General features: G+C 39.9%; 4 protein-coding genes and 1 long non-coding RNA gene across 6 annotated transcripts; 3 read left to right on the top strand and 2 right to left on the bottom strand.

The window, feature by feature from the left end:
• The first annotated feature begins 211 nt into the window (after nt 1-211).
• LOC115628477 (sodium-coupled monocarboxylate transporter 2) lies at nt 212-4,362 on the top strand. Its single transcript, XM_030524598.1, has 11 exons — nt 212-575; nt 1,104-1,213; nt 1,277-1,426; nt 1,490-1,649; nt 2,060-2,125; nt 2,186-2,237; nt 2,303-2,370; nt 2,492-2,905; nt 2,964-3,539; nt 3,631-3,746; nt 3,803-4,362. Exons 1-11 carry the CDS (start codon nt 567-569, stop codon nt 3,876-3,878), a joined length of 1,797 nt encoding a protein of 598 aa, XP_030380458.1. The 5' UTR covers nt 212-566; the 3' UTR covers nt 3,879-4,362.
• LOC115628478 (metallophosphoesterase 1 homolog) lies at nt 4,169-5,798 on the bottom strand. Its single transcript, XM_030524600.1, has 3 exons — nt 5,355-5,798; nt 4,708-5,212; nt 4,169-4,651 (listed from the first exon to the last, which is right to left on the bottom strand). The coding sequence occupies exons 1-3, from the start codon at nt 5,774-5,776 to the stop codon at nt 4,481-4,483; spliced, it is 1,098 nt and encodes a 365-aa protein (XP_030380460.1). The 5' UTR covers nt 5,777-5,798; the 3' UTR covers nt 4,169-4,480.
• Nucleotides 5,799-6,523: 725 nt separating this feature from the next.
• On the top strand, nt 6,524-8,185 carry LOC115628469 (chitinase domain-containing protein 1). 2 transcript variants are annotated; one of them, XM_030524592.1, is made up of 6 exons: nt 6,524-6,848; nt 6,928-7,120; nt 7,183-7,386; nt 7,467-7,566; nt 7,624-7,866; nt 7,927-8,185. In XM_030524592.1, exons 1-6 carry the CDS (start codon nt 6,585-6,587, stop codon nt 8,066-8,068), a joined length of 1,146 nt encoding a protein of 381 aa, XP_030380452.1. In that variant the 5' UTR covers nt 6,524-6,584; the 3' UTR covers nt 8,069-8,185. The 2 variants fall into 2 exon arrangements, with proteins under 2 accessions (XP_030380452.1, XP_030380451.1); XM_030524591.1 differs by having other exon boundaries at nt 6,526-6,848; nt 7,467-7,866.
• On the bottom strand, nt 8,096-12,512 carry LOC115628468 (serine-rich adhesin for platelets). The gene is made up of 3 exons (XM_030524590.1): nt 12,244-12,512; nt 10,521-11,923; nt 8,096-10,455 (listed from the first exon to the last, which is right to left on the bottom strand). Exons 2-3 carry the CDS (start codon nt 11,808-11,810, stop codon nt 8,338-8,340), a joined length of 3,408 nt encoding a protein of 1,135 aa, XP_030380450.1. The 5' UTR covers nt 11,811-11,923; nt 12,244-12,512; the 3' UTR covers nt 8,096-8,337.
• LOC115628470 lies at nt 12,136-12,515 on the top strand. The gene is made up of 3 exons (XR_003995801.1): nt 12,136-12,205; nt 12,274-12,305; nt 12,374-12,515. It is a non-coding gene; the product is annotated as an uncharacterized LOC115628470 (long non-coding RNA).
• The last annotated feature ends 94 nt before the right edge of the window (nt 12,516-12,609 follow it).

Genomic DNA, 12,609 nt, shown 5'->3' with positions numbered 1-12,609 from the left:
GAAATGGTAAGCACCGAACATTTTCTCTTTTTATTAATTGACCCTCGTAGGTACATACATACTTGTACATTCTTTCATAGAATAAGCTTGCTCGCCATCACCAGCGTGCTTTCTCTCGTCAGTGCCCCCCAAGCTTTTATCGCAGTTTGGCTCTCTCACAATTCCCAACAAAATGTATGCTCAGTGCAGTTCGTGCTGTTGCGACGCGTGTGTGGTGTGGGGCTTTCAAACTTTGGCTCCCAAGAATCAACACATTACGATTACGCCGTACAGAATTCACGCCAACGCGAACTTTCTTTTTGGGTTTTGTTTCGTTTTGAGTTATTGCAATGGAAATTTTTCGAGTTTTCCGCTAATAAAATTAGCTCCAAAAACGTTTACTTAAAGGCGTTCACATTACAAAACGCACACAGACCTTTCGTTCTGCTCTTATGAGCATTATCTATTGTGCATTGTTCTTTCTATTCCTTCTTTGATTGAGTTTTGTAAAAAAAAAGACACTTGTTTAGCATTGGAATTATTTAATTTTCATTCTGGTTTCAAATTCAACAGCGTGGGCAGAGACAATGAATGCGGTAAGTCGAGCCTACTCTCGATTTTCATAAATAAAACAACAACAACATTTTAAATATCTTCCCTATTGATTGTGATTCAATGTTCAACGTTTTGGCAATGGAGCATGCCATTGCGCAAAGGGTTAAAGTCCCCTTTTGGCAGTTGTAGACGCATGCGGCTGGTTTTTCTGACTTCAAAACCGTTCGTTCTTCTTTGCTGATGATAAGTTGTTTTGATAACATCTTCGTTGACGAGTAGAATGATTTTAGTAAAAGTTTCATTTATCTTTTACTATGCTAATATCAATTTTCTAAATCCCTCCCTTATAGTGGATAAGGTGGATAAGCACGGCCATCACTAACTTTTCCCATCCGAAATAGGTTTCTCAAGCTGTGTCTTATCTTGAGCATATTGTCGTTTATGGATTTAGTAATTGCTTTGTTATGAAATCATAAAAGACCAAATAAACAAAGTTCCATTACATATAGACGACCTGAAATCTGAGCCTATAATTGCATATCAAATAAAAAATTACAATCTTTTTATAGCTCAAAGCGAATAATACGGATAGCTTCAGATTTGGAACCGTAGATTATGTAGTGTTCTTAGGAATGATAGTACTATCTACAGGCACAGGAATATATTTTGGCTGCATTAAGTAAGTTTGTGCAATATACTCGTATCGTTATTTGTTATTTGAATATCAAAAAACACATTATAGAAAAGATAAGAAGAAGCATGATGATCAGGAGCAAGGTCCATCCATCTCTGCAGGGCGCAAGCAAGATTTTGGCTCAGAAAAGATGAGTGAATATCTGCTTGGATCACGCAATCTGAAAGTTTTTCCCGTCGCTATGAGCCTAATAGCAAGGTTATTATGTCCAAAATAAAGCCAGTCAATTTGTAAATTGCAACATTTTTCTCGTTTTTCCAGCTATATTTCAGGCGTTACCATTTTGGGGACTACATCAGAGATATACAATTATGGAACACAATATTGGTTTATTGCAATTTCCATCATTCTTCATGGCATTGCTATCTCCTATATTTATCTTCCAGTTTTTTCAAAGTTACAAGTCGGATCTTCTTACGAGGTATGTATGTATTTATATTTGAATGTGTTATGTAATGGAGTGATAGGCTAAATAAAACAATTGCGATAAACATTGCACTTCATGTATTTATACATTTTCCGCACGACATCAAACCGCTGACCACTTTTTAATTTGAAAAAAAAAAACAAACAAATAAATTGATTCTCAGTATGGCAATGTTTTAGACTTTGGCCTCACATTTTTTGTTACATGTCGTTCTTCTAGCAATTATTAATTTCAAAGCGACTTCTACTGTATCCAACATTCAAAGTAGTTTAGGTAAAAGTTTAATAATACAGCAGGTTTATGTTATCATAATTGCAGATTTACTATTTAATTTATCTCGTTTTATTGGCAAATTAAGATTGCTTATTTATTGAAGCAACTCTAATGATAGTTTTTTCTTTCAGTATCTGGAAATGCGATTCCACTCAACAATAAGAAGTATTGCATCTTTCATGTTTATACTTGATGAAGTAAGTATTTCAATAAATTTAATTATTTACATTTGTAAAGTTTGTTTTGTTTTTTTTAAGATTCTTTTCTTGCCGTTTATCGTCTATGTGCCAGCTTTAGCTCTGAACCAAGGTAGGCCAAAGTTATAAAACACTTAAGAGTATATATATACATACGTCGTTCTATTTAACTTGTAGTCTCTGGAATCAACTTGCATATCATATCAGGCGTTATTGTTATAGTATGTGTGTTCTACACATTTGTGGTAAGTTACAAATATAAAACATATATCATTATTGATTTCCTTTGGTATTTAAAAAAAATCAAAAAAAAGAACTAACAGACATAGAATCTGCAGACTTCAATTGACGCTTCTCTTCATTTAGGGCGGTATCAAGGCTGTGGTGCATACGGATGCCTGGCAAGTTTTAGTCATGTTCATATCGGTAATAGCAGTTGCTTCAATAGGCACCTATTATGCAGATGGATTTGGCAGCGTGTTTGATGATGCCGCAAAAGGTGGTCGATTAATTTTTTCAAATACGGATCCTTCGCCCTATGTGCGTCATACTGTTTTCAGTGTACTTATTGGCGGCTTCTCCTACTGGACCTCATTTAATTCTGTCAATCAGACCATGGTTCAACGGTATATGTCACTGCCATCTCTGAGAAAAGCACGCATTTCTCTATATATATTCACAATCGGTGTTGCCGCATTTATATCTGTGTGCTGTTATGTAGGTTTACTAATCTTTGAGATGTACCAAGATTGTGATCCAATGAGTTCGGGAATGACAACGGTAATAGTGGCTTGCTCGTCATGTTGGATTTTATTACCATATTCCTACTCGTCCACAGCACAACGATCAACTGTTGCCTCTTTATGTTGTGCAACGCGTCGGCCATATTTATGGGATGTCAGGCCTGTTTATAGCTGGAATTTTTGGTGCTGCACTCAGTTCCCTCTCAGTTGTCTTAAACTCGACGTCGCTCGTAATTCTTGAGGACGTAGTGCGTGGATGCTTCAAAATGAATCCTAGTGTTCGTGCATCAACCATACTAGTTAAGTCAACCGTTATATTCCTAGGGCTTGTGTCTATGGCCTTGGTGACGTTCTTGGACAAACTCGGCAGCATTTTGGGCGCAGCTACAGCACTAACAGGAATCGCGGCTGGCACGACATTTGGGCTGTTTACACTTGGTATGTTAGTACCGTGGGCAAACAACGTCGGTACTGCAGTTGGTGGAGTCGTGAGTGCTTTAACTGCCAGTTGGATTTCATTCGGCTCACAGTTCGCCATGGCAGCGGGGGAACTCAACTCGCAACGTCTAGATGTGTTTGTAGATGGTTGCACGGGCAATGTAACGTTGCATGAAAACGTTTGGGTGAACGAAGATGATGTGTTCCCCCTTTACCGCTTGTCGTATCATTGGGTCAGTTGATATCTTCGTTGACTAAAAAGAAAAGGAAACTTGAAGAATTACAATTAAATAATAAGTCTATTTTATATTACCTGCATTGCAGATAAATCCAATAGGAGTGACAACGGCAATCGTAGTGGGTGCTTTAGTTTCCCTTGTGACGAAGCCGACCGACTTAAAGACTGTCGATCCGGATTTAATTTCACCAGTGATCCACAGGTGCGTTGTGTCAATTCCCACTCCGCATAGGTCTTATTTTTTGTCTTAATACACAGGTTTCTGCCCAAAGAATGTTTTGAAGGTCGAAATCATCGTGCACAGACGCAGAACAAACTTTTGACCAGCACATAACATCAATGAAACAACTTGTTAAGCACATATGTACAATACATGTAGTAAAATAAGTACTTTTGGTCATGTTTCTCAACTAGTCGTGCTAAATTTGCACGATTGGCGCCCAGTTCCCATACATATGAACATATGAATGCACTTTATGCAAGCGCACATTCCCAGTGCTTTTTGTGTGTAGATATAGTATTTAGTCATTTCATGAAATGTATTCCCTACATAATTTGCTTCAATTACCCTAACTAGACTTAGTGAAATATTGCTACTATAGGTATTAGAATCAAAATTCGGGATTATGTTTACAGGAATTTATGAATCTTATATATAGTAAACTACGTCTACATTTCGATTTGACAATCGATTTTAAACTGTTTAATTTAATATAGACTGCAGACTGAGACGCACGTCTTATATGGAATACTATATATTCAGTGTGACTTGAAAGGCAATGTCTGTGATAAATTCAATAAACCTATCGACTTATGTACATACTTATTATTATTACAATAGTAAAAAGGAAAGCAGTTATAAATACTTTTGTTTACAGTTTGAAGGCATTATGCAAATCGACAAGAGGTTAATTGGACTAGACGAAAAATCTACATTTACTCGCGCTTAAGACGTGACAGCTCGTAATGCCTCTTTATATACTTTTTTAATTGTAAGAATATTAAAACTAGGCATGCCAATGCGGCACTCATATAACTGTTGTAAACAAATTGTTGTGGCAGCATTTTGCACTTGTATACCTCGTAGTCATCAGGAGTAAGCGTGGCCTGGAAATTATAATTCAATAAGCTATAAATAATTGTACATATTTTTCGCATCATACCAGCATGAAGCTAGGATCCACTTTGTTTCGCCAGCTGAACGACGCCACCGTGTACTCATCAATGCCGAGTCGATTAACACTATGGCAGTAATGATGAGAGTGGCCAGCAAAAGCCAGGCGAGGTTTCAAGAGATCGCCCAACAAATCAGTGGCATCCTTGGAAAGCACATGAAAACGCTCACGAAAAGCTTCAATAACTGGTGCATCATGCTCCTTGCACACCTTGTCAGAATCGCGATAAGTGGGAAAATGTTGCATCAATATGGGTTGGCTGTATGGATGACGACGAGTGCGTACACACTCGGCTTTCTGTGGATGCTGCATGCAGTGCAAAGTACTGGAAATATTTCGTAGTTTTTCCTCCGCTTCCGCACAAAATTGGCAACCGTCTCCTTCCATTGACATTGAGTTGATGATCACAAAGTGTATTTGCTTTATTGTGTACAAGTGCACTTTTGAAAAGTTCAGATAGTTCTCGAAACGACCCATAAAGAAGGGATGCATTCTGCAACACATCAACGAATAAGGCTTTTCGAAATATGTTACATGAAATGTACATAATGTTTGCATGAAATGCAGGTGCAATTTTACATACATATGTATGTACATATGTATGTATCTATGTTTGCCCGTATGTTTGTACTTACTTGTAGTGAAACCCAACGTCGTGATTGCCCGCAATACTAATGAGCGGCACTCCAGGGGGCAGTCTAAACATTTGCAAGTAATGCCACACATATTCTTCAAACCTTTTTTCGCTAACCATATCCCCTTCATCAAACAAGTCACCCAAAACAAACACGACATCTGGCTTTAGTAGTGCAGAGGCTGCTTGAAATGCACCCTTCATGTGCCACTCACGATATAGCTTATCAAGCCAGTGACCACGATGTGGTCCAAGCAAATGTGTGTCCGCTAAAATCATTGCACGCAAAGGATCGTCCACGTACTTTTTTTTCCTTCGTATTTCAGGCCATTTGCAGTTTTGCAAAACAACAAAATCCGCTACGTACTCACAAAATATGAGAGCGCAAAGCGCGATAACAAAGCAGGCGTACATCCAACGCATTATATAATAGATAAGTAAAAGTACTTCCAACAAATAAACAAATTATAATGTCAATATGCAAAAATATTTGCAACCACCAAGCAGCTGTTTAAGAGTTCGGTTTACCGATGTTTTCGAACACTAAAACTAAATCTCTTCATTCATTTCAAAGAGAATATATCAGATGTGGGTCAATATGGTAACGCAGACGACGCAGCTATATTAAGACAGTGGAATTGGAATAACAAATTTTTTCTGACTTAGAGTGATACATATGTACGTTTATTAGGTAGCCGCTTTCAACCATTTGAATTGTATTCACTCAAGTCTCAAGTAGCAATTTTTATACCCTTTACCAACTATATTATATATTATTTTTTAGTGTATTCATTTTATAAACCTAAACTAACCCAAATATTTTTAAAATGTTTTTATTTTATTTTTTAAGAGTTGAGCCTGCTCGACCCTCACATTCCTTTCTTGTTAAACTTAACTAAAAGTCATAATATACACGTTCTGGTTACGGCTCGAGGCATATTATTGATATACATTCATATGTACATATGTACCTGAGCAGTGAGAGTCGAAAAGATGCTGTCGTTAATGCTTTACCTTGTGGTCCCTTTGTACCGATCAGCTGGTTTTTGTTATCGATATATGCTTAATAATTTGTAATATTTTTAGTAAAACCTTTCAACACTGTGAAATGCTTGAACTGTTGCAAACTACACGCTCAAGCAGGTTATTGGAGTTAGCCGAAGAAGTTTGACAAAATATATTATTAAGCCGGTACTAGCTGCGATTGAATGGTTGTGCCGTTTATTCGACAATGCCAAATTTCAAAACACTTGCAATATTTTTATTTATGTGTCTTTCGTGCTGCAGAATTAGCTTGAGCACAATATCACCAAATAGTAAAGGAAAGCAAAAGGAAATTAAATTACTAAGCGGTCCGCAAGATAAGGATGTATTCGAGTTGAAATTAATATCAGAAGAACCGCTAGCTACTGACATAATTGTGCATAATGAAGCTTATTACAAGGACACTAAGATACGCCGATTTAATGGAACCGCGCTCGGCTATGTCACACCGGTAAATATGTAGATATTTGGGTGCTGATCTATATTCAAATTACATAATTGTATCCTCGTTGGCTTCATATTCATGATAGTGGAACTCGCACGGCTATGATATTGCGAAAATATTTGCGAAAAAATTTGACATAATCTCTCCAGTTTGGCTTCAAATAGTAAAGAAGAAGAACAACTACACACTGGCGGGTACACATGATGTGGATGCAAGTTGGTTAAGTGATGTGAGACGTAAGGGAAAGGTACAGATGCCTCAACAACGCGCTGTTAAAAGTCTGTATTTGTATACAACTTTCTCAAAAGATCATAAGTGTCAAATTTGTATTTGTCCACAGTTTTCCCACGTGTCATATTTGATTATTTCACTGACAGCGATATAAAGTTGTTGCTGAGCGATGCGCAGGAGCGTTCGAAGTTAAACAACGAGCTCATAAGGGGCTGCCAGGAGTATGGATTTGATGGGGTAGTCCTAGAAGTTTGGTCTCAATTGGCTGGCAGGATTGACGATAATTACCTTTATGCTTTGGTCCTACAAATGGGTGCGTATATATAATTTCCTTCGATCAAATCGGTAGAATGGACAAAGATTCCAACTAACAATAAATTACGTGCATTGAAGCCAAGGATTTGGAAAAACAAAGACTGCAACTTATATTGGTTATACCACCCTATCGCAAGGAAATGCCAAATCTATTTGGCGAAAAGCACATGGAGAGATTGTATAAACACATTTATGCATTCTCGCTCATGACTTATGACTATTCTAATTTCCAAAGACCGGGTGCGAATTCTCCACTATATTGGGCGCGTCGGGCAATTGAATTAATTGCTCCAGATGGTTGTCATGATGTGGAAGAAAAACGTAGAAAGATTTTGATGGGCCTAAATATGTACGGTAATGATTATACACCAGACGGCGGTACTCCAATAACATATTCAAAATATCTTGAGTTGATAAGGCATGTTAAAAAACATCTTACATACGATGAACGTGACGTTGAAAATTTCTTTGAAGTGAAGTGAGCCTCCAATTGATTTCGTATCATCTGTTACAAATATATTAACAATACAATTTTTAGAACCCAAACTGGACGCCACATTGTTTTCTATCCAACGCTACATTCCATTCACGAACGCATTAAACTGGCACAGGAACTAGGTGTAGGTGTGTCCTTATGGGAACTGGGACAGGGATTGAACTACTTTTATGATCTCTTTTAAAGAAAAAATTAACATATTTTTAACATATAGTTTAAACATAAAATATGGTATATAATATTGTGTATGTTAAAAGTTGTACATTGTAAAATTATATTAAACATAATTATTTTAAATTAACTTAGGCTAATTGAAAGCTACGCACACCTAAAATAATTAATAAAACTAATCACTTTAAAAAAATTCAAATGGATTTTTAAAATAAACATGTCGCATTTGAAAAAATGTCATAAGTGTACAATTTTTCTTTATATCTATGTATATATACATATTCAGACAAAAACTCGCATTAAATCACCGCCTCCCGAGTTGCTACTTGGAGTTGAGCTGTTGCTCTTCCATGAATTGCTGTTGGTGCTACCGCTTGCAATTATGTTGCTGTTGCTACCGCAATCGGACAGCGTCCGTAATAGCTGCTTCTTTAGCAATAACTCCTGTTCTGGTTTGTGCTGCGATTTGCTTTGCAACTGCAACGGTAACGGCACATGCAATGAGTGCTGGCGCATTAGTTGCTGGTGCCTTCGCATCACGTCATAGTTCTTCTGGCTATTGGACAGCAATCTGCGCCGCTTCTCATAGAAACTGCGAATTCGCTTGCGGGCCACAGTTTTGTCATCGGTGTGTTGCTGCTGCTCGCTGGGCTCTTCATTATTCACCTTCTCCCTGTCGAGTTTGATTTTGCCCAAAAGCAAATCGTTTAAGCGCTTCGCAGTCATGTTGCTACCCAACCTCTCGCAATCCAGCTTGGACAATAAGGTGCGTCGGTTGCACTTCAGTCGATCCTGCACAATTACACTTGATGATTGGGCATAAATTGTCTTTCCATTTGGCATCGATGTAATCGTGTTCCGCTGCTGAGCTGGCCCGTTGTTGTTACCAGAGTTACCAGATATATTGTTTGTAGTTATTGGACCAATAGAGAATTCATTGTTCGAGTGGCCGGAGAATCCTTGTTTCGTACCAGATGCAGCGGTTTGGGGAAAGCGCGTCAGATTTCCAACCACGCCACTACAGCCGTTGAGGGATAACAGGCTATTATTGGCTTTGCGTGTGGTCAGCAGACTCCGTTTGCGTAGCGCTGTGCCCAAGCCATTGGGCAGCTTGACAAGTCCAAAAGTGTTCATTGCTAGCGGGCGTGGCGTCCCTGCATAAAGCAGGACATTAAAATACGTGTCTTCTTGGAATTTGGCGTTAATCAATTGGCGATGTGGTTGTGGTGTATAATCGGATTCGTAGCTATTATACGCGGATTGTTGGTTTTGTTGTAGTAGTTGAGACTGGCTAAGTTCCAGTTTAACAGTCTTTGTATTGGTTGCTTCTGCTCTAACAGTCTCCAATTTTGTGAAGTCCATATCGTATAATTCATCGTTGATCAGATGAGTGCCAAAACCAAAATTAGCAGGAGCAGCTCCACCACTAACACCACCTGCGACAGCATCACTAGATTCGGTGGCTGCATCCGTTGCTTGAAGCACATTTACATCAACATTGTCATAACCAGCCTGAGTTAAAAATTCGGCTATCACCTGCTGCTGACTTTGCTGATCCAACACGGACACCTGGTTATTGTCAGTAATCTCATAGATAATACTTGGCAGTATCATATGCTCTCCCAATTGCGCTGCTGTTGTTGCATGGTTGGTCGCCACAGCTTCGTCCACATCGTCTGTCAGAGAGGGCACGGTGTAAACGTTGAACTGTTGAGCTGCCCCATTGCCGCCGGCATTTGCATATTGTTCGACATCCATTTGCTGCGTGTGTTTCTGTTCCGATTGCTCTAACATCTGCTGTTGCTGAAAAATTAGCTGCTGCAATTGCATGGCATCTATGGCTGTCAGTTGTGTTTGCTCGTTTCCGCCAGTGTCGGTGTTATTGATATCCTCATACTGGTGGTGCTGCTGCTGGTAAAGTGCCGTTTCAGTTTCAAAATCGCCAGTTTCTGAGGGAATAGTGGCATCGTCATAGCGTATTCGCTTGCTAGCCAGAGGCTGTTGCTGCGATGTGTCCAGCGCGCTTTCATCAAACGGAATATCCGCTTCGGCGGTGTTTAAAATCTCGTTAATAAACTTACTATCGAGCATATCGTCCAGAGTAAGAGATATAGAATTATCGTCGGACGTGTTTTGCACCGGCATGGGCTCATCGGTGACAGCTGACAGATCAACCTGGTGCTGTGTACGCACGTAAGTCGGTGTTGCTTCCGATAAACTTTTAAGTCGGTCACCGTTATCAATAACGCTGTTACCATCAGTTATTGAAGAAACTGCCTTGTCTAGCTCATTTATTTGTTGCTCGTACTGTGGTGGCATTTGCTTGTCCTTTCCAAGCTTCGAAGTGTAAGTCCGACAGTGTGTTTTGTTGTCTGTGACGACATCCAATGATCCTTTGATCTACGATGCGACATAAAATATTGAACGTTTTTTGAGCAATGGTTTTGTGTTTTGGGAATACTTACCTTCTTCTTTGGCTGGGCTGGTAGGGAGTCGTGCTTCGTTGTATCTTTTGCGTCCATCAAAGTAACAGACTGCTTTGCGGGTGAATAGGCAACGTTCACCTCGTTGTTGCTAGCTGCCAAAGAACCGAGTTCCGTTTTTGGGGTTGCTGGCAAAGAACACGAGGAGTTCGATGAAGATGAGTAGACGGTAATAGGCACCTCATCCCTCACGCTTGTAGGAATTGTTTGGGGTGTTACTATGACCTGAGACGACCCGAGGACGTTACACTTCTGACGCTTCTGTGTCACACTGTTACTTCCACCATTGCCACTTTTTTGTCCACTCTGATGCATCGTTGGTTCTAAAGACGATGGGGGTGATGAATGGTGGCGATTTTTTGAAGACTTGGAACGGGAACGACTGTTGCTACTGCCTGAACTACTACCAGCTTTGGAGGAGGAACTGCTACTCTTGCTGCTTTTATGACGCGAAGAAGATGACGAAGATGTAGACGATGCGGAGGCAGAATGTATGTTGTTTGTTGCCACAACTGCTGCAACTGTACCGACACCGTACGATGACTGCTGCGATGCTGAGCTGGATGAGCCATTTGAGCACGTTGACATGGTGCCCGATATAGTCTCTGTTGGAGAGTCCAGCGATTCAACGGCACATCCCGTTTCTCGTCCACAATCCAACCTGTTCTCTAATGGAGTGGCCGAAGTGCCAGTTCTATAAGCGTCAGAAGTCGTTGGCAGGCACACCTTGTTCGACATGGCATCCCAAATATTTGGATGCTGCAGAGCAACGTGATTATTGAAGCCAACTTTGGTGTAACTTCCATTGCAAGCGTTGCAGACGACAATATCACGCTTAGTCTGCTTGGGAACAATGTCATAGTACGGCATGTCTTGCGCATTAAGACGTTGTACCTGTACTACGGCACTTCCCCCAGATCCAGTTCCGACCCCGCTGGTACAGTGCCCAACGTGCTTGGTATGGCTTTCACTACTCCCAACATTGTTGCCCTTGCCACCACGTAGATATGTCTTTTCAGCGGCGCGTAACTGTTTAATGACTTTATCAAGGTCGAAGACTTGCTGCCATTTTTGTCCTTGCATGCCCGATAATCCAATACCAGCTGGTGCATTGTTTAAGTGCGTTACAGCAGCTGCATCACCACCGCTCCCGTGCAGAATTACCTCGGATTTGGACGAATTGGTCATGGCTGGTGCTGGTGGTGGCTTTAAGTGTTTCGATGTACAGTGCTCCGCAAAGATTACAGCTGCGACCACGTCATTTATGGGCATGTTGTGGTTGACGTTGGCAATGAAAGTAATGCAAAGCGTAGCTGCGAAAAATGCAGCTGCCGGTGCGTTATGATGAACCGATAGGATTAGCTTATCGACGGTAGTGGCATTGTCTGCAATAGGGGGAGCAACAGAAAAACCCATAGATCAGCTGTTTTTGACAACCGCCTCATTGCCTTTCTACTAGTACCACACATACATACATACATGATGCGAAACATCAATTCGTATGTAATTAAAACAGCACTACATACCTATGTATATGTATGTATGGTTGTTTCTTCGTACTTGTAGTTAGACAAAAGCCCGAACGGAACTGTCGATAGGCAAATGTAAGCCACCGACCAACTAACTATCCATTAATTTTTAAATAATTAGTATTTGAATAATAACTTGTAAGTGGCTCTGCCAAAATAATATACATATAACTTACATGCTTAACACATATTTTCTGTGCCCGTAGGCGAAGTTTTGCTTGTCATTCCACATATGTTTGTATGTATTGCATGAAGTTATGAATGTATGCGTGTAGGTGATTGCAAAATAATTTTTTACACGTATAGCACCCTCTCGGCCACCGTTGAGCAGGCTATACGCGAAAACCACGTTGCATGCGTAAATGGCCAAACCATCTATTGACCAATCCTCATTTTACCGCTGGTAGGAAAAAATGGTGCAACTACGTCCTATAATTGAAAATTTTTTCTTTTCAGTGGTTAGTAGTCAAAGAATTCCTGAAAGTATTCACTGAGAATCGAATAGAAAAATCCGATAGGTATCGATTACTTTTGACTACATA

The sequence above is a fragment of the Scaptodrosophila lebanonensis genome, unplaced genomic scaffold (assembly GCF_003285725.1).
Source record: "Scaptodrosophila lebanonensis strain 11010-0011.00,11010-0021.00 unplaced genomic scaffold, SlebRS2 tig00000118-arrow-arrow-pilon, whole genome shotgun sequence".
NCBI lineage: Eukaryota > Metazoa > Arthropoda > Insecta > Diptera > Drosophilidae > Scaptodrosophila > Scaptodrosophila lebanonensis.
Note: the sequence above shows the minus strand (reverse complement) of the source record. Positions and strands in the feature narration are given on the sequence as shown.